This window comes from Chaetura pelagica, unplaced genomic scaffold (genome assembly GCF_000747805.2).
Source record: "Chaetura pelagica isolate M959 unplaced genomic scaffold, ChaPel_1.0 scaffold220, whole genome shotgun sequence".
NCBI lineage: Eukaryota > Metazoa > Chordata > Aves > Apodiformes > Apodidae > Chaetura > Chaetura pelagica.
In genome coordinates this window covers 2,111,127-2,136,789 of record NW_009951982.1, presented here as the reverse complement: position 1 = coordinate 2,136,789, position 25,663 = coordinate 2,111,127, and the positions used below count along the sequence as shown (strand labels likewise).

The 25,663-nt window shown below is 39.7% G+C and overlaps 1 protein-coding gene across 1 annotated transcript in view; it reads left to right on the top strand.

The window, feature by feature from the left end:
- Window positions 1-402: 402 nt before the first annotated feature.
- The window catches only part of UNC5C (unc-5 homolog C (C. elegans)), a 90,615-nt gene continuing 65,354 nt past the window's right edge, over window positions 403-25,663 (top strand). Inside the window, exons 1-3 of the mRNA XM_010001413.1 lie at window positions 403-511; window positions 1,327-1,548; window positions 20,458-20,601. Coding sequence (XP_009999715.1) covers window positions 403-511; window positions 1,327-1,548; window positions 20,458-20,601 — 475 coding nt within the window. The remainder of the gene's footprint in view (window positions 512-1,326; window positions 1,549-20,457; window positions 20,602-25,663) is intronic.

Genomic DNA, 25,663 nt, shown 5'->3' with positions numbered 1-25,663 from the left:
TTCATCTGGTCCTGTTCTTTCATGTCTTTCTACAAAAGCATTAGCTGGAAGGAGAGCCTTTCATGTCTCTTGTGATTCTGGACACAGCCTGCACAGGCATGTCTCAGGTATGGGGGAGGTAGCTGTCTGACATTTTGTCTTCATGTCTTCAGGAAGACTGGCAGGGAGAAAGTAGTCAGCCTTCTGTATTTGTCATTTGATGTTCTGTGGTGTTTTATTGACCGTCAGCAATGTCTGTCACTATGTATACTGATAACTGCTTTGGAGGGAAAAAGGAAGAGGTTGAATAAGGCCTGCAGGATGGTAAGCTTGCTGCTGGTGGATCTGTCACTAGTTGGTGCTCCCCACACCTCTTGGGGCTGCTTGGATGTTCTTTTGCACTGACCTCAGGTTGGGAGTTGGATGGGAATTGCTGAATTGGTGCTTTCTGATGTGGGAGACTTCCTCTGCAGAAAAGGGCAGGGGGGCTTTAAAGAGGAGTTTGTGAAGATGGAGGAAGAGAGAAAGGAAAGTAACAGTGTTAGGTGTTTTTAGTGTTGCCTTCTGTGCACTGGCTTCTTTTCTCCTTCTCCAGCCTTCTTATGTCAATTTTATTAATTAGCAGCAGCACCAGAGAGGTGCAGAGGTTCCTTAATTCAATAACATGTGTCTCTGTCGGCCCAAAAATGTCACCATCTCAAAGCTGCTCAGCTCCATGTCCTAGCTCCTGGTTTCTCTCCATCCATATTGAGGACTACATAAATCAATCAGTGTATTGCAAACAAAGTAAATAAAGCATGGCTTGGCACCTCCATCAGCAGTCTTAGCAAGAAACTCATATGTACAAAGCAGCATGGACTGGACTTGCTTTTAGTCTTTTGCCCTTAGAGCAGCTTTCAAATTGCTCATCTGAAATGAAAGACACTATTTCCTATTTGTACCAGCCTCAGCCAGTACGAACTGTGTGTGTGTCCGTGATTAAACAGGGTGATAAGTCCCTATTGAAAAGCATGACCTTGAAGGCTCCAAAAGTTGCTATTATTTCTTTTTACGGTTTTGCAGGCAACTCTCCCAAGCACTAACATTGTGCTTTATTGCTCGTATTGCCAGTTATGGTAACGCACATATCCCTGTCACATCACAGAGAGGAAAGAGAGCTGAAGACATAAAAAACAATTTTGTCTGTTCTGAAAATAGCAATGCATTTAAGGCTCAGTCTAGGAATGCTCCTGAGATAACATTTTATTCAAAAAGTATACTCCTTTTGAAATTTTCAGGAAGTGCTTGTAAGTCTTTGTCAGCTGAATTTTGGTTGTTAAATTTGTCCTTTTTGTCTCTTCTCTACAGATGATGATTTTTTCCATGAACTTCCAGAAACTTTCCCATCTGACCCTCCAGAGCCATTGCCCCACTTCCTCATTGAACCCGAAGAGGCTTACATTGTGAAGAACAAGCCTGTGAATCTGTACTGCAAAGCGAGCCCAGCCACGCAGATCTATTTTAAGTGCAACAGCGAATGGGTTCATCAGAAGGACCATGTGGTGGATGAAAGAGTAGATGAAACCTCTGGTGAGTGTGTTATGTCGTGGAGGGAAGATAATTAAAAAGCATTAATATCAAGCCCACCATTGTAATCAAACAGTTATTTCATGTGGCAGCTACTTTTCTTCACCATTGATACAGCTGTGAATTGTGTGTCTGGCATTGCTGAACATTAGCTCTTATAGTGCAGAGGTGGTGTCTGCCTGCAGGTCAGTTAGTTAAACACGATCGTAGAGGACCTTGCCCAAGCTTGAAACAAAACAAAACAAAAAGCCTACAGGAGAGCTGGCACAAACAAAATGGAATTGCTTTCTTGGCCAGGACTATTCCCTGTTCAGTTGTTCAGCATAAAAAATTCCCGGTGGTTGCACTGTATTGTAGTCTCAGACCTAGAACCACTTTCTCCCCAAAGTGCTGAAGAGCAATTGAGTTGTTCCTAGAACAATGCTTTCTTGGGGAGATTCAGGAAAAAAAATGAGAAATTTACTCAGCTCCTGACAAGAAAGAAGGAGAAAGCACACCTGGGCACAGTTAAGTGCAGTGTATTGATCCAGAGCTAGCACCTGTCTGTTATTTCATTACACTTTCCTGCCTGCTTCATAGCGCCTGTATGAAGGAGAGCTACAGTAGGTTAGAGAGGAAAAGGAGAGAAAAAAACAAATGCAAGAGCCTCATCCTTCCTCAGTCAATACCAGAAATTCCAATGACATTAATGGATGAAAAATAGGACCCTCATAATACCACCAAAAACAAACAAACAAACAACAAAAAAACAGAAAAACAAAACTTGATAAACCAACGTTAAGCAAATATATGAATATTCCTATTTGAGAAGACTGGCAATCAATAGAGTTTGTGTCACATGCAAGGAGAGAAGTGGGACTTTTTGCTATTTTGATGGCTCTGAGAAATGACTGGATACCAAGGAAAAAGGTACCTTTCATTTGGGAATTACACCATCACTTGGTCTAATTACATAGAAAAATAACTTTACCAGATGTCTTGGAAGTCTCTTGTGAACTGGGTTTTATTTGTTTCAGCTCATTTATTTGCACAGAGATCAAAAGCATAAGCTTTTAATGGTACTGTTGTGCTCTCAGCTTGAAAAAGAGAAGGTGGGTATAGGAAGAAAGGCAACAGAAAAATTCTGTATTACACTCTGGGCATGTTTATTTGTTTGTAAGAATGGGCTTTTCCCACAATTTGACTTCAGCAGAAAAATTCTAAGAAAGAAATTTGTGTTACTTAATGCATCTTCAATTCTTTTCATCCATGGGAGTCCACTGGAATGAAGTAGGACAAGCAGGAGAGCAGCTATCGCTGCTTTGTTTTTTAAGCTTTTATTAACATCAGCATTCAGAAATATGAAAATGCTTCGTTATGGGTGAACTCTTTCTCTACAGGTGAAAAATTCTTTTTTTTTCCCCAAAAAAACTCATTGTAGAAAAACTTAATCATGCTGTAAAGCAAATTGCATTCTACAAATGTAGTGATGCATCTGAATATATTTAGAGGACAAATGATTTGCATAACAAACAGCAGCAATTATATGCAAATGAAACCATATCCAATTAGAGATTAACATAATCTACTCGAGTTTGTGAGGGGAGGAAGGTGTCAAAAGCTGTGCACATAGATTATTAGCACAAGAGCCACCAACCCAGACACATTAATAGCTTGTTAAAATGAAAGTGTCATCAGAACCTAAATTTGTCCGTCAACCTGGTTATTGCCAAAAAGTTGGTTACTGCATGTCATGGTTGCCAGTGTTTATGCACCTTCCTGTAAGCAGGCTGAGAATCTAGGGCTCACAGCATGTAGTTGGCATAGAAAATTGTAAACAATGTATTTAAGGTAGTGGTTAAAAAAATATCTTCTTCAAAGCAATAGAAGCCCAGGAAAATAAATCCACTGCAAGTGAGAAAAAGTTGCAGGAGACAGTGACTGTGAGGTCTCATTCTGGTGCTTTAAGAAGGAGACTTGACAGCTTGCACCAGTCAGGCTGGCAAAGCACTTTTGAGGCTATTTTGGTTTCTTCTGCTATTTTTGGTGAGCTAGTGCAGTTGTTGTAACCTAGGGCACATCAGTAGTGACTGAGCTGCACAGAGGGAAGCGTAAGGACAGCAGCCCAAGCCTATGCTGCTGCAGGCTTTAAATTGCAGTTAGAGAGGCTGGGGAAGTTGTCCACAAACCAATTTAGGTCTAGACTTTCCATGGGTAACCTGGGCCTTAAAGGGATCTCAGTTACCCAGTGATTCTGCTGGATCAGTTGTGTTATCCAAGCAATTGAAAACTGCACTCATTCTTCTTTCCTGATATTTATTCCTTAAGGTCTGTTCTGCCTAAATACGATGAAGAGCACCATGCTGATGCTGTCTTCTGCTGCCATTTTTAAAACAGGCTTTCTCTTTCAGTTCTTTATGTAGAAAAACAAGGCAAAGGAAAACAAGAGAAACAGTAAAATATATGAGAGAGAAAAATGTAAAGGTCAATTACGCTTTCTTTGCTAAAGGACAAGTAATTGAGAAGAAAGAGGAGTAAAATACAGGTGTGACGCTAGTGGTACATCATCTTGGGATTGTAGATGATGCATGAAGGAGAGAAATAGATTTTGATTTGCAAAAGATTATGTGTTCATGGACTTTGAGTCTGTACCCAGGAATGAATTCTGTGTAGAAATGATTAACTATTCTTATAAGGCAAATTTGGTTCTGTCATTGATAAAACCAGGGACAACAGCACAGCAATAGCAGTGGAACTAGAGATGGAATGAGAATGCAGCTGAGTTTTCAATGAAGAGAGCTGCTAAATAAAAATATATCAGGATGTTTAATTTTTAAGAGGGGAAAATGAAATATGTATGTATTTTTGCTTTATATAGTTTTTTCTTTGTAACAGAGAGGAGGTACAAAATGAGAATTATATACTCTTTTCACTGTGTGGTATTTTTAAACGGTAGGTAAAGCATTACTGTGAAGAACATGCACAGGGACTCTGTGGGAGTTGTTGCCTTCTGGTTGGAGAGAATGAGAACAGCAACAGTGACAGGGTGTTCTAGTACCACTTTGTATAATTAAATTAGCCTGAAAAGAGAGCCTTGCGAAAAAAAAAATTCCAGTGATGGAGCCTAAAAAGCCAGAAGCTTTACACAGAAGATCATTACATTATTTTTTTTAGTCCTCAGACTTGCTGGAGTTTCTATTTTATAGAAAAAGCAAAGCATTTTTATAAAGAAGTCAAATAGATGCTTTGAAAATCTTTAGTGCATATATTTGACTTTCCTGTGTACATGAAATACAAGGCAGGGCATGATCTTTTTCATGTTTTTACTAGCATGTTTTCCCATTAGTGCAGTAAAATATATGAAAATAATAAGAACACTGGTTTTAGAAAAACAAAGATGAAAGTTGTTTTGAGGAAGCACATTTGATTTTATGACTGACTGTCATAAAAGATAACAGCAATGAAAGTAAAAGGAACCCTGCAGAACTGATGCTTTCGGGGGCAAGAAAATTCCATTGTTCCAGGGCAGGAAGCTCAATCACATCAATAATTGTTGGAGAAATTGTGCACATTTTTCAAATCACCGTACCTCTGAAAGCTGTTATGGCAAAAGATTTTGTGTGTGTGCTTTTTACAGAGAAATATTTTCAGACATACACACCAATTCTGTAATGGTGGGACAGTTGTGGATGCATAGAAAATCAATGTCCTGTGCCCCTTTCACTTGTCCAGAGGGATTAAATGCTTATAAATCACAACCCCCATCCCAGTGATGTACAACAGAGAAAACTCAGGACTATAGGGACCTTGTTTCTGGGTTCGCAATTTGGATATGCATAGTAATAGTTTGTCCACGACTGTTAAGGTGAAATTATCTATAAAACAACCCCTCTTGCCCTCTGCAGTGCCAGTGACACATTCTTCTCTCCTTCAAGCAAGGAGAAAACAGTATTTCGGACTCTTCTAAGTGCTAATTAAATAGACATATTGGGCAATTCAGCCAGCATTATTGTTTGCCTACACTTTCTGTCTTCTTTTGCTGGGATGCATAGGGAGAGGAGGGCTTGGGATGACCTCCTCTGTGTTCCCAAATAGCAGGAAGACAGAATAAGGACTCTTGAGCCTAGCCTGAGGCCCCAGCTAATGCAAAATGAACAGAGATGTTCTGTGCAATCTCAGAGGAAAGGCAAGCTGAAGGGGGCTCTGTTAAGGAGCAGGTGAAATTGCCATTCTTTTTTCCCATGTCCTTCCTTCAGAAGCAGGTTCTCAGAGGACCTGCTGTCCCCTAGGAGCATCCTTGATGCCGCCCAGCCTTCAGCTAGGAGGACGGGTGGCTCCAAGAACTTGCCCCTGAGCTGTCCCTCAACTTTATGCCTCCCCAAAAGTCAACAAAAACAATAGAGTTAGAATCTCTTTGAGAATAAGATCTTCATCTGATTAAGAGGGTTTGTTGAACTGTGCTTTTCAGACAGAAATCTCAGACTTCTCTGTTTCAGTTGCTTTATATAGCCCCCACTGTGATTCCTGTGCTTACCTCCCATTGTTACCTTTCCCCATTAATAAAATATTTTTGGATGACTTGCAGATTTGATGAAAGGAGATGGGGCTTTTGACACAGAGTTAGCATCCATCTGGCAAGTAGGAGGTTGTTACCTTAAGCAATGGGTTTGGCAGCCTGTCGAGGGAGTAGGTACACAGCTAGCTAAGTCTTTAATAGATCACCCTCTCAACAGGAAGATCAAAGATTGACATCTGCCCTTTTGCCTTTAAACCAGCTCTTACAAGATACTGCAGCCAACACAGCAGTAAGGAAACCTCCAGAGCAACTATCTCTGCACTTCTGGACCCATGTATAGGGGCAGCAAAATCACTTGCAGCACACAGTGCTTTATCACTTTGTCTTCCTCTCTGTGTGTACATCTCATGAAAACCATCTATTTTGGTGTTTGTGATACCACATTTTGAAAGGCTGCATTGTCCTAATGACAAAAACCCCACCAGCTTGTTCAGACATTGTTTAGGGTGGGACTTCTGACCATACAGCAAAGAACAGCATGTAGCCTCTCATTTTGAGCAGTTGTGATCGTTTTTCTTAGGATTACTTATAAATATTAAAAACTATTGGTACTTTTAAAATACAGCACTTATTTGAATCCCAATGTTGAAGAACTTAATTTGGGAGCCCAAGTATGAAATTAGGGTGCCCCCATCACCATGTAAACACAGCTCAGGGGGAGGAGTGTAGATGGCTACCGTTTTACTTCTTTTCTTTGACCCGTAGATCTTCCTTTCCTTAATGCTTTTTTTCCTCTCTGCACACCTTCCTTAATCTCTTTTTAGTGCTTCTTCACCTGTCATATCCTCTTATTTCTCTGTATTATTTTTCAGGAGTCCAAAAGATAATGAAAAAAAGATTTTTTTCTGGACAAATGTAACCAGTTTTCCTATTAACTTCACTAAGGAGATGACAGGTGATGCTAAATGCTGTAGTTATACTTTGTCTGCAATATTTTGACTCTCTGGGGTAGAATACCTTAGGGTTATATTAGGAAGGGTAGCCACATATCATAAATAAGGGTTGTTTTCATTCCACTGTTGTCACAAGTAGTTTTATTTTCTGCTTATCATTGGATCAAATCCATTCCAAACATCAAGCAACATAAAGCAAATTTTTAGGTCTGCTCCTTCACTACTTTGTCCTAATCCAACTCATTTCAGGGAAATTTAAAAATATGCCTGTGTATCACTTCCCCAATTCTTCTCTTAATAGTTTTGAGATGTGAGTTAGAATGGATACTACAGTCTATGATCTTTAGTTATTCGAAGCATGTCCCTGTTTTAGAAGGTTGGTGTAAGTGAAACATGTTTATATGTATGGTCTGAAAGGCTGCAGCTGGTGGAGAAAGGAGCAGATAATACTCTTTCTCCAAAGAACTGTCATTCTGCAGGGAAATACAGGCTGTTTACTTGCAGAAAGGTGTATGAACAAATCCAAACTTTTCTTATTTGGCAGTTAGGATGTAGCCATTTTAGATGCTACTCGGGCCATCTTCTCTCTTGTCTGTCACTCCCCATGGCCTGGCAGGCAGCTCTCCCAGGGAAGAGGATGCTCATGTCCATCACTGCTGCAAGAGTTCTGTCTTCTCGCAGTTTAGATCTTCAAAATCAGCTGCTTGGAATGTGGTCCCCAGCATGCTCAGATCCAGGGAATATCCAACAACAAAGCTGCTGCATACACATTTTACAAGCAAAGTTTCCACTTCTATCTTGAGTAACTGGTATATTTTGATGGAAAAGGAGCTGATTTGGAAGCTTCAGAAGCAACACACATGCAGAGGCAGAGAATCACCATTTTCTAGGATATAAATTCAAAATGGTTGTTACTTTTGTTGAACTGAGTGGAGAAATCACTGAGGTCAGTTCTGAGTTACAGAAGGAAAATAATCTTTTTATATACAGAATAAGAACACTGGGCCAGATATTTGCTTCCGGAGGGAAATCTGCTTATAAGCAATCCAAAACTATCCCCCTAAACCCAGGAAGACTATCTTTTTGTATAAAAGCCTGCAAAAGACTGTGTTGTTGTTTTGTTTTTTTTTTTTAGTTTAGGCTCCACTGAGCATAGTTTCACTTGTAATGCATGTATTAACATATTTCTTATTTAATAAAATTGTTGTATATGTGGGCTTTGTCCCTGTAAGTCTTTGTGGAAAGCTGCATCTAACCCTTAGACCTAGATACCTTCTTTACATGTTTACAGCCATTGACACCTACCTGTTCTGCCGATGCTGTGTCTTCGGTCAGTTCTGAGTTACAGAAGGAAAATAATCTTTTTATATACAGAATAAGAACACTGGGCCAGATATTTGCTTCCGGAGGGAAATCTGCTTATAAGCAATCCAAAACTATCCCCCTAAACCCAGGAAGACTATCTTTTTGTATAAAAGCCTGCAAAAGACTGTGTTGTTGTTTTGTTTTTTTTTTTTAGTTTAGGCTCCACTGAGCATAGTTCTCACTTGTAATGCATGTATTAACATATTTCTTATTTAATAAAATTGTTGTATATGTGGGCTTTGTCCCTGTAAGTCTTTGTGGAAAGCTGCATCTAACCCTTAGACCTAGATACCTTCTTTACATGTTTACAGCCATTGACACCTACCTGTTCTGCCGATGCTGTGTCTTCCAGAAGTTCTTTCCCCTGCACAGGTGCAAGCCCAGCCACCTTTACAGGCAGCACCCATGAACCTTGCAAAAACCCTGCCCTCATGCTGGTAAGCTGACTGAGGCAGGCCATTTTAGCCTTGCTGCTTGCTTTTTCCTTCAGGATATTCAGGGATGCTAACAGAGAGACCTAGACGGAGCTACTCTTCCTGCAAGTTAATCCTGCTCACACTCTTCCTGCGAGTGGTAATGTGTCCATGGGAAGGGTCATTTGCCTATTCCAAATGTTCTGTGGATTCACCATGTATCTCTGTGCAAATCACTCAGTATCTCTTGCTTTGGGACTAAAAGATAAAAGCTTTAGGGTATTAATTAATTTCTTATTACGGCATGAAATTCCTATCTGCAGCTGTTTGCCTAATTGTTCTGAAGGTTTCCTGTGGGCTTCTAGAAACACAAATCTGAAACAGGAAATGAAGTTATTTAAAATAATAATAAGAGGAATATGGATGCTTAGTGTATTCATCTGAAGCATTTGATATTTGATATCTGCGTATTTCCAGCCCACACCTTTTCTCCCTTCAGGTTTTTCCTTCCTTAAACCCTTTTTTACACACTCGTAATCCCATTCATTCCCCAATTACACCTTCAGCTTTTCTTTTACACCACCCACCATTGCTTCAGACTAGCCACAGCTTTTCAAGGCAATACTTCCTTTTTCCATCTGTGTCCCCTGGTTTCTTTGGAGCTAAACACCCTTTGTGTGGGATCTGCAGCCCCAACGGTGGGGGCTGTCTCATGCCTGAAAGGCCAATAAATGTCAGTTTGGTTTGGAATCAAGTCCCAAAGGTAGGTCTCCATCCTGCATCCACTGGCCTGAACGTAAAACAACTATTTTTTGGATACAAGAATGGTGGAAGAGAAAAGCAGAGCCAGGGTCTTGTGTGCTGTTTAACAAAAGTGCTGCCATCCATAGCATCCTGGCAGTGAAAGACACTCGCATTCTGTAAATGTCTTTTTTTTTTTTTTTTTTTTCAGTTAGTTAAATATTAAATTAAGTGGAAGGTCTAAATTATAGTTTACTTTTTTGGTTTTTTGTTGAGAACAAGCAATAGCCTGTTGCAGTCACTGGAAATGTAGTCTAACCCTGTTTAGAAGCGTTAGGGTCTTGATGAGTGTGTAAGACATTTAAGTGTTGTTTTCTGGAGTCCCTTGGAGTCTGTGTAAGCTCGTGTCTCAGTTAGCTGAGTAGTGTCTTCTGCTTTTTGCTTTGTTAACTCATTAGACAGTGAAGTCATTCTCAGAAGAGAGGTAGAAGAATTCCTGTTGCTGAAAACTGACTGAAGAAATCCTTCTTTGTTTGGAAAAAAAAAAAAAAAAAAGCCATTTATATGGAACAACCATTGCACATCGATCAGATTTATTGAGGCTTATTTCACTGTGTGGGTATGTACCAAGTCATCACTAATGTGGAAAGAGAGGTGCTTGTCATACGCAGATCTAACCTGTACAAGATCTAATTTTGTGCTGCCTTTGTGGGTTCACTGCTTGTATTAATTTTCTCATGCCCATGTATTCCTGATTCGTACGTAAATGAACAGAAGGAGGTGGTAGGTACCAGCAGGACTGCCATTCACTGGCAAGGTTGTGTACTACTCTTTCTCATCAGATTTTGATGGGATGCCTTTCACAATGCCTCATAACTTCCCTTCCTTCTTCATATTTTGATTGAGAGCAGAAAGGTAGTCTTTTGTCAGACTCTTGTTTTTCTTCTTCCCCCCGAATACCGATCTTTCGGTCCTTGTGGCTTCTTCTATTATTTGCTCCCAGGTTTTGATTTTAGAGAAGACCTTGGTTGGTTGATTGCTGGTTTTGTTTTTTCAGTGGCTTATATACTGATGTTTCTGTAATGAGTGCTGACACTGCAAGTGGGTTGCTTGCCATGTCTTCCTGTGAACAAGAGTAGGGATTACCAGGCCTGAAGAGTAATGATGCCAAGAAGTGGATCAGGCTTGTTTTGTGGTTAGTTACTACTTTTGTTCTTTGAGTAAGATGGAAACCAATATTGGAATTTGGTCAGAGGGTGTACTCAGATAATTAAAAAGAAAAAATTTAAAAATGAGGCAGCCAGAACTCCAAGGATACTATTGGCAGCACTTACTTACATAAAGAAAAAGGTCTTTTTTTCATGTCAAAGTTGCATGGATCTGCAGAGCAACTTGCTCACACCCCTGGTGCCTCGCTGTAGCTCGAGGAGATCATGAGTTGCACTGAATCCAGAAACATGTCCGCACCAAATGACTTCCGTGACCACCAGCTTGCCTTTTCGCACGCCTTCCTGCAATGATTCTTTTACTTGCTACAAACTAAGGAAAATCTCCTGGCATTCAGGAGCTGGTGTTTTGGCTGGTGGCCTGGCACAGCCCTGAAAAAACGCTGGATGGACGAGCAGACAGTAAATTCCCGGAGCTTTATGTCGGTCTGGTGAAAGTCACATCATTTGACAACACAGTAAACAAAGCCCCTTTGAAAGCAGCTCCTTGCCTTTTTTTTTTTTTTTTTAAGATGCCCTAGTCAGCTTGGAAATGCCACCCCTAGCATGCAGAACAACAACATCCAGAAATGATGGGGCTTTTACACTTCTCTCCCAACCTGCTGTTCCCGGCATTGTGGACTTAAAAATAGGAAAACAAGTGCTAAGGAAGGCTCCCGAGTGACCCCTTGTGTCCTGTTGTGACTGTCCTTGTTCCCACAATAGCTGCACCAGTCACTGAACTGTGTCATTGCATCAGATTCACAGAAATAAGGCATATGAGGCATTTTAACATTGTCTCTGCTTCGTAGAACTGGACAGAGTGGGTGTGGTACATGTGCAGATACATATTATAAATATACGCACGTGTATATGTCAGTAAGTCAGTAACATAAACAACTTGGTGTATATTTTTATACACAAAATTTTAAATTTACACACAAACCTGTCTATAATTTGTTTCCCTGCCCCCTCCTCACCCCCTCCACTAGGAAAAAGAAGTGTAAACATCCTCTCCTTTCCTCTTCTCTCTTCTCATCTCCTCTGCTCTCCTCTTTTTAAATAATTTCCTCAGCTTTGCTACTGAAGTGCTAAACAACCGTTATCTGGTTTTGCCTGCACAATGACATTCATCTGTAGGCTCTAAACTGCCTCAAAAGTGCTTCAATTTTGCATGAGCACTAAGCTGGGGACTGGGAAGCATTACCCACTGCTGAAGGCCCAGATCATTAGAAAGACCATGTAAATCCTCTGAACCAGAAATAAGAAGTGCACAGATTTCCTTTGTGAAGTCTCAACTGCAGCTTTAAGCAAAACATGAGCCATTGGCATGTTTTTTTTTTCCTGGCCCTTGAAAAAAAAACCAAACAAAAAACAACCAACATCTTCTCTCAGCTGCATGTGCCTCAACCAAAAGAAGGGAAGATTGGGCTTTGACCCAAAAGCTGGAGCTGCTAAGGGCTTACTCTCATGCTTTCCTATACAGATGACCTCTCTTCTTCCTAAGCCCTGTAAGCAGTGTAAGCCTGTCAGAGAATTGCCTGGTGGTGCCACTCAGAGTTGCTTTTTGTCAGGATGGCTTGGGTCAAGATGCTTTGACTTGCATTTGTTTCTACTTCTAGACCTCAGCCCATGGCTGAACATAAATATATGCTTGTAAGGAGATTTTCTTTGGAGCCTGGCTACACCAGAGTGCCATTACTACTTTTGTACCAGGAAAAGGAAAAAAGAAAGCAGCAGCAGCAATAGGCATACGTTGTTACATGTGGAAGAGAACAATGCATTTTGGAGTAATTTGTGCATATTAGCGAAAAATGCTGTCAACTAGAAAATAACCTCCATTTAAAAAAAGGGGAGGGGGGTATTTTCCTTTGTCTCTGAACTGTTTATAGGCTGAGAACAAGCAACCCAATGCTGTTCTAAAGTATTAAATGACAGTAGTTTGAGGCTTATATAAAGCAATTAGATGTGAGGTTGGCTGGGAGAGGAGAGAACAGAGGGGCTCTTCTGCCTTCCCCAAGAGGACAAACACAGCAGGCTGGACTGCCCACCTCTACCATCCTGGCAGGGACCAGGACACACCTTTCCTTCCCGCTAGCACTCCAGAACTAAGTTTTGAGTTTTTTCCTGCATCTTACACAATTTGGTGCTTCAGATGTTAATGGGAAAAGAACAAGAAGACCTTGTTTTCACTAAAAGAAAAAAAACCCAAACAGAATGCATGTTCTTTAATTCCAGTTCGAAGTAAAATCCCTCTGAAGACAGCACTTCGTAATTTTTGTGTAAGTCAGTCAGTTAAAAAATAGTAGAGAAGCTGTGATTTTAGCTTAACTCACTACCATTACCTGGTAATTGGGTACCATAGCTAACTGGTGCAAACCAGTGCAAACTTTGCATCAGTATTAATGCAGACTTGGCTTTATTAGGCTTTTGCCTTTGTCTGTATTAATTTGAGTTAATAATGTATCCGTTTCCTAAAGAGAAAGTTATGAAGAGAGAAAAAATTGCTGGAAGCCTTTAATTTAAATATTTACGCTAATATTTGTGGAAAATTGTAATCTTAGTGCAGGCATTTCATACCAACAGTCAGCCACAATTTACAGAAAAATAGTACTGAGGCAAAACCAGGTGCATGCAGCCGCAGCATGAAGGATTACTGGGTGTTAAAGCTGTTGCTCTTTTAAACTATCTCTGGATATCCATCTGTCTATCTATCTTTTGTTAAGATTACAGCTACTCTATGTAGAAAATAAGCTATAGGCAGAGTGTGCCATTATGCAATCATCTCTGTCCCATTAGGATGCACAGAGTGCATTTTTCTCAGCAAGAACTTTAATATTCAAAGCTGTTCTTCTTGTGCATAGCCTATTTATTCATTTTTTAAACACCAAATTTCATAGCCTAAGAGCTCTGATATATTTGAGCAGAATAACTCTCTTACTGCAAGGGATCTATCTCTGAAAGAGGGTAAATAATTTTCAATTCTGACTTAGCAATGATTTTACCTTTGTAAAAAGGTTTTTTCACCAAGTAAAGTGATCAGCCTTCTGCTACAGAGACAGGTTGTTTATAGCACCTGTGATGAGTGATTAAATAAATCAGACAGGTCCAGAGACTATTGTTAAGTAAAACGATCATCATTCTTGGCTTGGATCACAAGTTTAACTGTCAGAGAACAATCTCATCACAAAGAATGGCATGATGAGAAAGCAGTCTGTTCAACTTTATTAAGTCTGTTTATAGTCATACCACTATGGTATATGGTTTTGGCCACTTTCATGAAGGAAAAAATATAATACTGTTTTTAAGGGGTTTTGGATGAAGCTTCGTGTGAAATATAAGGCAGATGGAGATTATGAGAACTGAAAATGCTTTCTTCCTTTTTGCCAAGTACTGTAGACATATTCCATCCCTTCTTGAAGTTATTGCAAAACTCCCATTTTCTTTTTTGGTATTGGGATTCTCCTTCCATCTGCATCTTGTGTTGGAAAGTATGTATACTTATGTCATTCAAATCTGTCCTGACTGAGAAACATTCATAAAGTGTTCCTTCACTCTCCTTTCCCACTCCTAATAATTAAAGGAACTGAGTCAGAAAGCATGGGCTGTTTCAAACTGGCATTGATTTGTATTAAGACTGAGCAAGTTACTGCATTTTTCTGTAAATGTAAGTTGAGGGTCTGAGTGGGGACACACCAGGTTTTCAAAGTTACATCCAGTATAATTTGAGTCTATAGCAGCATGTGTTGCATAGATGTGCAGAGGAATCCCCCTGCCCCAGAGCTGTTTTGCTGCTGACTCCTCAAAGCCTCTTTTCCATCATCAAGAAACACTATCCCTGCCCTGTGTGTCCACACTGCAGATGAGAAGGGGAGAATTGGGGGTGCCTGCAATCTGGCAAGTCTGTGCCTGTCTGAGGAGGGAAGGACCGACAGCGCTGAATGTGAGTGTTGGGAGGCTGCTTTGAGTACCAGTTTCAAGAAATTGAACTAGGAAGGGGTTGCAAGTTTCCTGCATAAAAATGGGCTGCATTTCCATACTTATTTACAGTGGCTGTGGTACACCTGCAATCTATATGCATGTCTTACAGTAATGTCTTTTTCCAGACCAGTAGGTCATAAAGTTCCATCTCCTTGAGAAATGTGTTCTATGGCATATGTGATTACTAATTAATGAAATACCTTTTGGGCAAATGGAAGCACAAAAGCACAGAAATTTAACTTCTACTTACAGAGAAAATAAACAAATTATCCATGCAGTTTTGTAGAATTTGTAAGTGCAATTCAGTCTTGCAACTAAATAGCTGCTGTTTAGTCTTGCACCAGAGGGTCAAATACATGCCAATACTTCCACAAAAATTGCTCTATCAAAGTCCTGAGGAATATTTTCATGTAGGTGAGGTATTAATATCAAAAGCTGAACATATATGGCAGCCAAAATACATCAAAATAATTTCTTGACAGAGTGAAGCCCAATGAGTTGTAGATACTAACTCTATGGCCTGGACTGACTCCAGGCCAGATAATTATGTTTGATAATTGATAATAATCTTCAATTTTCAGGCATATGCAGTGACCATTTCTTGTCTTATTCCAATGCAGAACCTTGTAAGACATTTTTGTTTCCCTCTAGAAAGAAATTAGTCTGATTGGCAAATCTACTCCTATTAAAATCATTGGGAAATTTGCCAGTTACTTTGGCTGGTGCAATATGGAACCCATGAGTTCATATTGCAGTTACTAATAATCTACCATAATATTGTACAATTACATTACATTTGCATACATTAAAAAAGATAACATTTCTGCCTCTGAAGACCAGATAATCTACCTCACAGTCTGTATAGCCAGCTAAGTTAAGTGCTTGGGGACTGTGTGAATTAAGCATGTATTTGCTTGATTGTGTTTCTAGGATACTGTTTATAATAAAAGATCATATATATAAGCCACAATTCCCTCTTCACAGTTTTTTTGCTCCAGGAGGGGTAGTAATTTTATTTTTATGTATGCCATCAGCCAGTGCCTTTCCCCTGGGCTCATTTGGCTGACATATTAGCACTAGGCAGACTGAGCAGGGGTCCTTCTGCCTCTCTCCACTCATTAATCCCTCAAATACAGAAATAAGTACATTTCATTTCTGGTTCTTTCCTACTCATTTTCAGAGCCCAAGTTGTATTAGTCCCAGAGATACATTTATTTCCTTGAAATTAATAATTGTAGATGCTGTTCTACTAAATATGTAAAACTATCACTTATTAAGAACCTATTTAATTCATGGGACTGGGACTCAATCACAGACTGATTATGCCAAATTCCCTGAGTCTTCTTGTAAGCCATCCTCCATCCTCATCTGGACTGAAAATTATTAGGGGTAAACAAATATCTCAGACTGGTTTGTTTAGCACCCTCAGCTAACTGGGTTTTGGACCTCTCTTTAGGGAAATTCCACCAATGGTCTTTTTTCTGGTGCTAGGTGTAGGTAAGTGTATTAAATCTGTCTGATCTGTTTGTATAAATAGCCCCAGCCTTTAGCAACCTCTGTGACATCTTTTATAATCCAGCAGATCCAGATCTATATGCTCAGGACCCAGAGAAGATAGCAAATATTTTTTGTTTTGTTTGTTGTTTTTTTTTTTCCGAAGTTTTTTTTACTTCCTTGTATTCATATTGTATAACTTCTTATATTGCTTCTCTCTGGGGAGTGCTGCTGTTACTCACTGAGATTAGAAGAGAAACGTTTGTGTAGAAAGAGCCCAGCAACCTAGGGATGCATTTTTAGAGATCTGTGTTTTTTTCAGTGAACAATCTTAATATACAATTACTGTTTATTTTGGAGAATTGCTTTAAATTACTTTGTTTTTCTGCATTTTTGTTCTAAAGCTCCTCTCTTCACAATCTTCTTGTTGTGAGAAATAGGGCAGTGATAATTAGACCCAGTATCTTCACATATTTGTCTTCATACCCAAGATCCAGATGGGTTGCAAGAGGCTACAGAAACAGTTCTCACTTTGCTGAATGCAAATCAAGTTTGGACAGTGCAAACAAATGCTTTTCCCTGTCATAATCTAGCTATTCATCACAATGAGAGTATGAGTTAGAAATACTATATAGATGCTTTTTATGGAGTTATATGCGTGAGAAAGGGACCCATCAAGCATTCTGGCTGCCCACATTTCTGTTGTCTCCCTTCAGCTGTGTTTGTTATAGCATTGCTTTCAAATAGGAAGATCCACACTTCTTGTGGATTTTGCCACCATCTATGTGATTATATTAATTCTGGAAATGTGAAGCTTACTCAAGTGTTGTAAGAAAATATGCTGCGTATCTTCACCTTCTGCATATCTTAACTGTATGAGGAACAAGACTCAAAAATGCAATATATTTATAATAAAGAAGGAAAGGTAGAAGAAGTATTCTCTGTGAGAGGGTGACTTTTTTTTTTTCTTAGCACGGTGGTGATGTAGAATTGGCCAGTACCAGGTAGGCTACATGCTGCATAAATTACTGCAAATCTCTTAAGCTGTCTTGTCCTAAATATATTTAGGAAAAATATAGGGAGTAGTTTTTTTAAGTGACTAGTTCTAATTTTGTACTCTGAGGTTTTGCACTCACCCATAGTCAAAAAATTTGAGACACAGTTGCCTGAACTACAGGCACAGAATGTCACATTATCTGGAAATACTGAGCCGTGGGTTGTATCACTTTTTAATTACTTTTTACCTTGATTACTTCAACAAATTTATTACTTCAACTACTGTTCTTTGATGTAGAAGCAGAAGCAGCTTTAACAGGGAAAAGATTAAGATCTCTGAGGTTGTCATACCAGGGTTGTCTTGCGCTTAGTGCCCACGTGAGGCGGATAAGAGATACACCCTTGAATGAAAGCAGACAGGCTGTACCAGCTCTGCTGTGCAATCTGATGTACGGCAGTATGTCAGCTGATAACAAGGCACTTGCTATCTGAAGTATCTCAGGAAATGGTGGGGGTTTTGTAATCCAGCCTGGAAAAGATTTTTTTGTTAGGGGTTAGGTTGAAGTATGGTAGCAGAAGGAACAGGATTGCATTTCAGCTGGTGAGATGTGGTCTGTGTGGCTGTTTGCTCAATGAGCTGCCAATGAGCGATGCTGGGAAAGAGGGGTTGAATCATCTTCAAGTTCTGGCCATGGATCCTTACATCCCAGATGATCTCATGGCAACACCAGATGTTCTGATACATTTTTAACTTTTAGAAAAATTGTTTACCTTAGAGACAAAGACTCAATTAAATTTTTTGCTTGTGAGCAGGAAGAAGCATCTTTTTGGTGTATAAAGAAGATGTGCACCTCTTTGGTCATGGCGCAACTGTTGATACTACTAAAAAATCAGTGGCCAAGTTACTTTGAATAACCTGAAACCTATCGGTACTTCATGACTGCCCCAAGAGACATTACCTGGAGTAGCTCGTTGTTTTGAATGAGAGAGCATCCCAGGAAGTCAGAGATAAAAACTCCTGCTGATACATTCAGTGGGAGGTATCTACCATACGGTTTCATGTCTCCAGCAGACTATCAGAAAACCACATTTGTGTCCTGAATACTATTTCATAATAACTGTTAACCAATACTATCATTGTGAACCTGCTTGCTTTAGCCCTTGGGTAACAGAGTTCACTGCTCCATCAAGCTCTGTCATAATCAGCCTTATTATAAAAATGTAATATTGTAACCTTCAAAGGCTCCCTGGGTTAGTCCTGTAAAAACTAAGAATGAACTGAAGTAATCTTTAGGCTAACAGCAGTTGCATTGGGAAAATACAACCATTGTTATGCATGTAATGTACATGCTCCCTTCCCACCCTCTTTGTGCTCTTCTCAACAGGACAAAAGCTATTCCTCAGACCCCTTTTGGAGCCAAATTAGCTCATCAAAGCAAAGTTTATAACACAGTGTTCACTGCATATCAAATGTCCATGCACCACTTTGATTTCCACTCTTCAGAGTACAGTTGCCATGTTTTGAGTATTTAATTTCAAGGAAGAAAGCTATTCAGTGGTTGCCCCAAAGTAGCTGATTATTCAGTGGCTAAAAATGTGAAGGATAATGAAATAAAAAGGGACCTGACTGTGCTAGTCTCTAACAGGAAAATGCATCTCATTAGAAGGCATTCCCACCAAAGGAGTCTATGGTATTATATGCATGAATTCCTTTTTGCTGCTAAGTGGTTAACCAAGTTTTGGATGTGAACAGCATGCAGCCTCAGTAACAGTGCACAAGTGTGTACAAACAGTAATTAATCGTTGGCTCTCTGAATGGAGCCTCTTTGAGGCTGGAGGCAAATCAAAAGGCTGGCCTGGTTTCCAGTGCTTGAGGAACATGCTGTACTGCACAACTGGGAACATTCACTTTATGAATATCACCTTGTAAGTTGTGTGTCAGAAGGCTGAGGGTAGATGATCTCCATGGGCTCAAGTCTGTGCTCAGCAGAAGGACCTGCCTTCTGGTGTTTGGTGATGTGGACAAACTGTGCACTCTGTGATCCAAGGACCTTTCAGTTGAGTTTACGGCAACTCTGGAAGGAAAAAGAAAATCAGTCCCTCTACACAAAATACTTGTATGGGAATTTATGTATTCAAGGCTGTTTGCAAGAGTGCATTTTTTAAATAGCAATTGTGTTTTCTACAGCCAGACTCATGTTAAGAAGTTTATCAATACTTTGGTACGAGTAACAAAGACCAGATATGCTGACAGGATATGTAAGCACTCTCTCCCTCTTCTGCTTAGTATCTTGACTGGAATTAAGAGTGTTTTGACCAGGCAGTGCATTTTGAGGCAGAGAAAGTCAGTATGAAACACAGTGGTTGTCGTCAGAAGATCAACACATTGCCAACACTCCTTGCAGTTGGTGTGTGAGGCACCACAATATTTCCTTGCACTTAGAAGAAGCAAAACGGCTTCCCAACAGAGCAGTGTGTGGAAACTGTGAGCAAAACGGTCTGCTTGGAAGGACAGTAAGTGGGTCACTGTTGTCACTGGTCCATCTGTGGGTTTGGGGAGAGATTGCACTGAGAGGCAGTATGGAGGGCAGAGCCAGGGAGCCCATCAGGCACTGAAGTGTATTGCACTGTATTATAAAATCACCTAGAAAATATCACAGTATCTGCAGAATATATGACAATAATAATCCTCAAACTGCAGCTTGCAATAACCATACTGCAACATGTGCCCATTCTTACAGAATATCAGGACATTTTCTGTAATGGTAAAATCCATTCTCCTAGGCAGTTCAGTGTCAGAGTGAACAAGACTTCTCACTGTGCTGTATCTGTCTACCAAAAGGAGATGAAATATAGGAGGTCTAAGGGACTCATATAAATTGAATGACTCTGTGGTTTTATTATATTCATATGAAAATAAAACTGGACTGGATCATCACTTGATGTAAATCATCCCAGGGACATGGTACAATTTATATCAGCTGAGGTGCTGTTTGTTCCTCTTACTTGTCTAACATACATGTGGTATGTGATAAAGGTCAAAATCATAGTGATTAGTTTTTCATTCACGCAGTTATTATGAAGAAAAAATGTTGATTGATTCATTTTTTTTTCCCCTTCACGTCCTTACGACAGTTTATGTTGCTGAGTAGATACTGGTAGAAAGTGGTGAAGTCTCACAAGCACTCTGCAAGCAGACTTTTGCACCCACTCCTTTTTCTTTCTATCTGTAAGCCTCACATTGACTGGTGTTCCTTGTACCGTGACAGGTCTGATTGTCCGAGAGGTAAGCATTGAGATTTCCCGCCAGCAAGTCGAGGAGCTCTTCGGGCCTGAAGATTACTGGTGCCAGTGTGTTGCCTGGAGCTCTGCAGGCACCACCAAGAGCCGGAAAGCCTACGTCCGCATTGCTTGTGAGTGTCTTTCCTCTGTGATTTGGGTTGATGGTGTTTGGGTGAGGAAAAGTGGAGTTTCTGCCATGTGTGAGAGAGATTTTGTTTCCAACCAGCTAGACTTTGTATTTTCTGCAGTTATTGATGCATGCTAAAATCATGGCCTTCAGAAGCATTCATAAGAATTTCAGTTTATCCTGCTCCTAAGAGCAAGATCTCATTCTTCTCTGTTTTGTGTGGGGAAAGCAAATACACTAAAAAGAGTATTTCTTGAGTTCAGTAGTTACATATCTTAAGAAAAGTGTCTGAAGCTAATGAGTAGGAATATTACCAAAACAAAGCAAGCTATGAAACGAGGTGACAGCTATTTCTCTCACAGAATCTCAGAATGGTTGGGGTTTGAAGGGACCTCTGGAGGTCATTAGGTCCAACCCCCTGCTCATGTAGGGCCACCTAGAGCCAGTTGCTCCAGACTGATTCCAGACGACTTTTTAATATCTCCAAGGAAAGAGACCCCACCACCTCTCTGGGCAATCTGTGCCAGTGATTGGTCATCCTCACAGTGAAAAACGGTTCCCTGATGTTCAGAGGGAGCCTCTGTGTTTCAGTGTACCAATTTCCTCTGGTCCCATCACCAGGCATCACTGAAAAGTGCCTGGCTCCATCCTCGTTAAACCCTCCCTTCTGGTGTTTGTACATATGGATGAGATCCTCAGAGCCTTTTTCTCTCCAGACAGAACAGTCCAGCTCTCTCAGCCTTTCCTCATATGAAAGTCTCCTAGTCATCTTCATGGCCCTTTGCTGGACTCTCTCCAGGAAGTCCATGTCTCTCTTGTACTGAGGAGCCCAGAACTGGACCCAGTACTCCAGGTGTGACCTCACCAGTGCTGAAGAGAAGTGAAGAATGACCTCCCTCAACCTGCTGGCAATATTTTTTCTCTAGTGCAGCCCAGGATACCATTAGCCTTGTTTTCCTCAAAGGCACATTGCTGACTACTGGTCAACTTGGTGTCCATCAGGACTCCAGATCCCGCAAAGCTGAAAATACATAGCTCTGAAATCATGTAATAAGCTGCTATTCCTTAACAAAGAAAAAATGTGTCTATCATATCATGTAATCACATTGATAATATGAGTCTGAAAGTGATCATCTCAACTCTGGTATTTCATCATTGTTATTCATGGCTACTAACCTCAGTATTTGTTTTGAACCATTCCCACCTAAGACCCCAAGAACACAGGGCAACCAGTTCCCTGAAAACAGACCTTCATTGACTGTACAAATACTTACTGTTAATTAATTTTCAAAGAATTGCATTTCTTTATAATAGCCACACTAGGGTCTCCCATTTCCCTTTCACATGATGAAATCCTGCTTTATATACTGGGAACAAAATATACCATCCAGAACCGTATCTCTTCTGCTGTTTTCACCTCAGCAAAAACACATTTTGTAAGAAAAACTCATTAGAAGCTGAGTTTGCAGCATGCTTATATTTCCTGCACTGTGCCTAACAACTTAGAATGAGAGAATTCTTCCAGCCAAATGAAGCTTTTCACGGAAGTCTTAGAGGAAGGACACTGTCATTTAAAACTCTCCATTTAGAACTTGATTCTCCTTTTGTTCTTGAGAAATTACTACATGGTGAAATCCTTGGAATGAAGTTATCTTCTGTGTACACATCCAGATACAGATCTTGGACGTTCAATTTTAGTACCTGTTTTTTAATGCTTTTAGTCCAAGTAACTGACTAAAAATAGAGGACCTGTAATTTTGATTACAGGACTAACCTCAGAATAATTTCCCAAGGGTTAAGGGGAGTTAAAATTATTGTACAGGACAGTCTTCTTGCAAAATTAGAAACACCATTATGTATGTGCATAGTGTGTTCCCATGGCAGGAAGCTTTTCAATACTTTGAGGATTTTCCTTTTCCATACGGAAACAAATGAGAGCTATTTCAGTTTTCTTCTAAGCAGTCAGCACTCCAGAGAGGGTTTAGCAATGTTTGAACAGGTTTTTTAGATTATGACTCCTAAGTTAACTCATTAAGTAGATTTTCATGTCCTGCCAGTTAGCACTTGACAGATGACCATTAAATTAACACAGTTTAGAAGTCTGAGTGTATTTCACTTGATGCTTAATTAACTTTTGTATACTGCTATACCTATGCATTTAATTTCTATATAAGACATAATCACTGTATGTGTATGCTAATTATTTTATGTCAATTGACATTTTTTTCCAGATGTCCAGATTTCTGTTGAAGGCATTTATAATACAGTTTGCTTCTTTTTCCTGTTGTGTTTTGGAGACAGAGTAAGAATCAGTTCAGTGATTTTTTAGAGTCTTGGGTTGTTTTTTTTAGAAGTCTAATTAAATAAATTCCAGGGAGTTTTATGTGCCTGAAACTCAAATGTGCCTTTGTATTTTACTGAAGTTTTTTTTAGCTTCTTGTTCCTGAATTCAAAGTTCTTGGGCAGCTGCGACACAGGCAAATCACTTAAACTCCTGAGGATTAAGGACTGAAGTGTTAGACCTTCAAGCTGCAGATTTTCAAACAGCAGCAAAAGCACATTCTCTATGAAATTGTCCATTTCCAATTTCACACATTTCTATAAATTTCTCAGGTAGCTCAGGACCATTTTTTTAGGAACACAGACATATGATATGGGGTATTACTTTGTGATGTAATTTGGCCTGTAAGATCACTGTTTCAAACTATGGACTCAGTTTTACCAATACCTATCTGTATTCACAGTGTTCACTTCAGAGGATTGAAGCACTAGCAATGTAATAGTTGTTTTCTAATAAAACTTAATCACAGCTGTTAAGTCTTCTGGTGGTTACACAATCCCCTGAGATCGGGATGCAAGATAAGGTACATGCACCATTTATTCATTCAGAAAATCAAGGATGTCCAAAATTTAAGAGGGACAGAAGAGTCCATCTCTACAACTCTGTCTGAAGCTATAATTACATTTTTGTCAGCAATAAGGTCTTTGCTTTTAATTGGTACAGAAAGTGAGTGCTGACCGCTTTGGGAAAGGCTAGATGTAAATGGAGCATGTACAGTGCTCTCCTTAAGTTATATTATTATTTATCATAATACTGAACCTGGTGACTTCATTTTGACAAGTACAACTGTAGCATAATTAGCCATACCTAGCACATTAAGAAAAGCTTGTCTCCTTCTCCCTCTTCATCTTCTCCTTCTTCTCTTTATCTCTTTTCTCACTTAAGTCCACCAGTCTTATTCTGGAATTATTGTGTCCTCTCCAGGGCTGGAGCTGCACTCCATTAAAACAAACAAACAAAAAAAATAGCATGCAACATCTCTGTTCACTGAGCGTGTAATAGAATTAACTGAAAAGTAATTTAAAAGTGTGAAAAATGTGCATCCTAGAAAAGTTGCCTGTATTTGTTTAATGCAGGGGTCAGGCATGTGTCAGAAGTACATAACAACCTAGTCAATGAAAGTTCTGTGTGAAAATCAATTGCAACATTGCTCCGGCCAAGAGCTTCAGTTATTCGGGAAGGGACTAATCTATAAACACAGAGTGAAGCTGCTGTTGGTTTTCAAAGACTGCCCGTGCTAGCAATATAAACAGGAAAAGAGTTTGAGTCTAAAGCCAGCATCCTGGCTTCTCAAAGTGTTCAGGGCATTTAATGGCATCTTGCCATTGCACTCCTGAACCACGGCTATGCTAGGAAATCACTCCCTTCTGTGCCGGCTGTTTCTGAAAAGGAGCTTTTTTGCTATTTCACAGAGTTCATCTTCCTAAGGCACTGGCTTTCTCATGAAAACAGAGCTGTGCATTTCATCCTTTTAAACTAGCAGATTTGTTGGAATTAATTTTTTCTTTGCCATTCTAGAAATCTCAGTAACCAACAAAGTAGAGACATCTAATGTGTATATTGGTGGAACTGGAAAGATACAATGCATTTTCTGAGATACTGGCCTATGAAAGTGCTAAAATCGCATTTCCTATTTATTCACACATTTCTTATTTATTCCAGGCACATCCTATCAGGAGCACTAGGAGTCACTAATATGTTTTGATACAGTTTTTCTGCTCAATTAAATAAACGTTAGTTTTGTGGAGGACAGTTGGGTAGCTTTACCTTTCGCTGCAAAAAAACCCCAAACTCAATATAAAGTTTTAATGTGAATTTTATGTAACATGACTGATGTCATTGAACAGATAAAACCTAAAAGGGTAAAATTCCTGTTAGAAGGGTGAATTAGGTCTGAGCCTGTGTAACTGAGTTAAACCCACTGGAAAATACATCTGATAAAGACTAAACAATAGCTGCAGGATTTGACCTAATTTTTCGATCAGATAATAAAGGGGTGGCTAAGACAAATTGCTTTGAGCCCATGTGCATAGAGCAACCTCACTTTTCATTTGCTCCAGTTTGGTGTTGCTGTGGCCTCACTGACTTCATTGTGTTAACCCATGCTGTCCTTGAGAAAATATAGTAATAATATAAGCCCTAAACCTGGTGCCAATTTTGAATTAGTTGAAAACCTAAGAGAAAAAAGCAGCTTTCTCTGTAATTTCTGTTAACTGATTGGTGCAGTGAATGTGTATAGTCTTTTCCTTTACTCATTATCTTAAAATCAAAATTACAAAAAAAAAAAATTAAAGTGCCCTGATGTAGTGAGGAACTGTGCTTGTTAATATTTTGTATAATTTGATACTCATTTCGTATGTACTCATCTAAAAGCATTTTTTTTCCCCCCGAGATTTCTTCAAAGGAATGTGGTTAATATATGCATGTCAGATACTGTATATTGATAAGATAAATGCAATACATAAAAATAGACTAGTTCATCTGATGGTTTATCTCCACTTAAAGGGGGTGCAGTCATACAAAGAAACGGATATGGGGAAAAAATCCACGGATTGTTTACTGACACTCGGTCATCTCACCTTTTAGTACGGGGGCCCATGCTCCATATTACATTGCTGCAGTGCCTTTCTTCCCTCCCTTCACACACCTAATTCAAGCAACACTGTGAGCACATGTTCTTGTAGCCATGAAAGCATTACAGCACGTTGCAGTAGATTCATAGTTC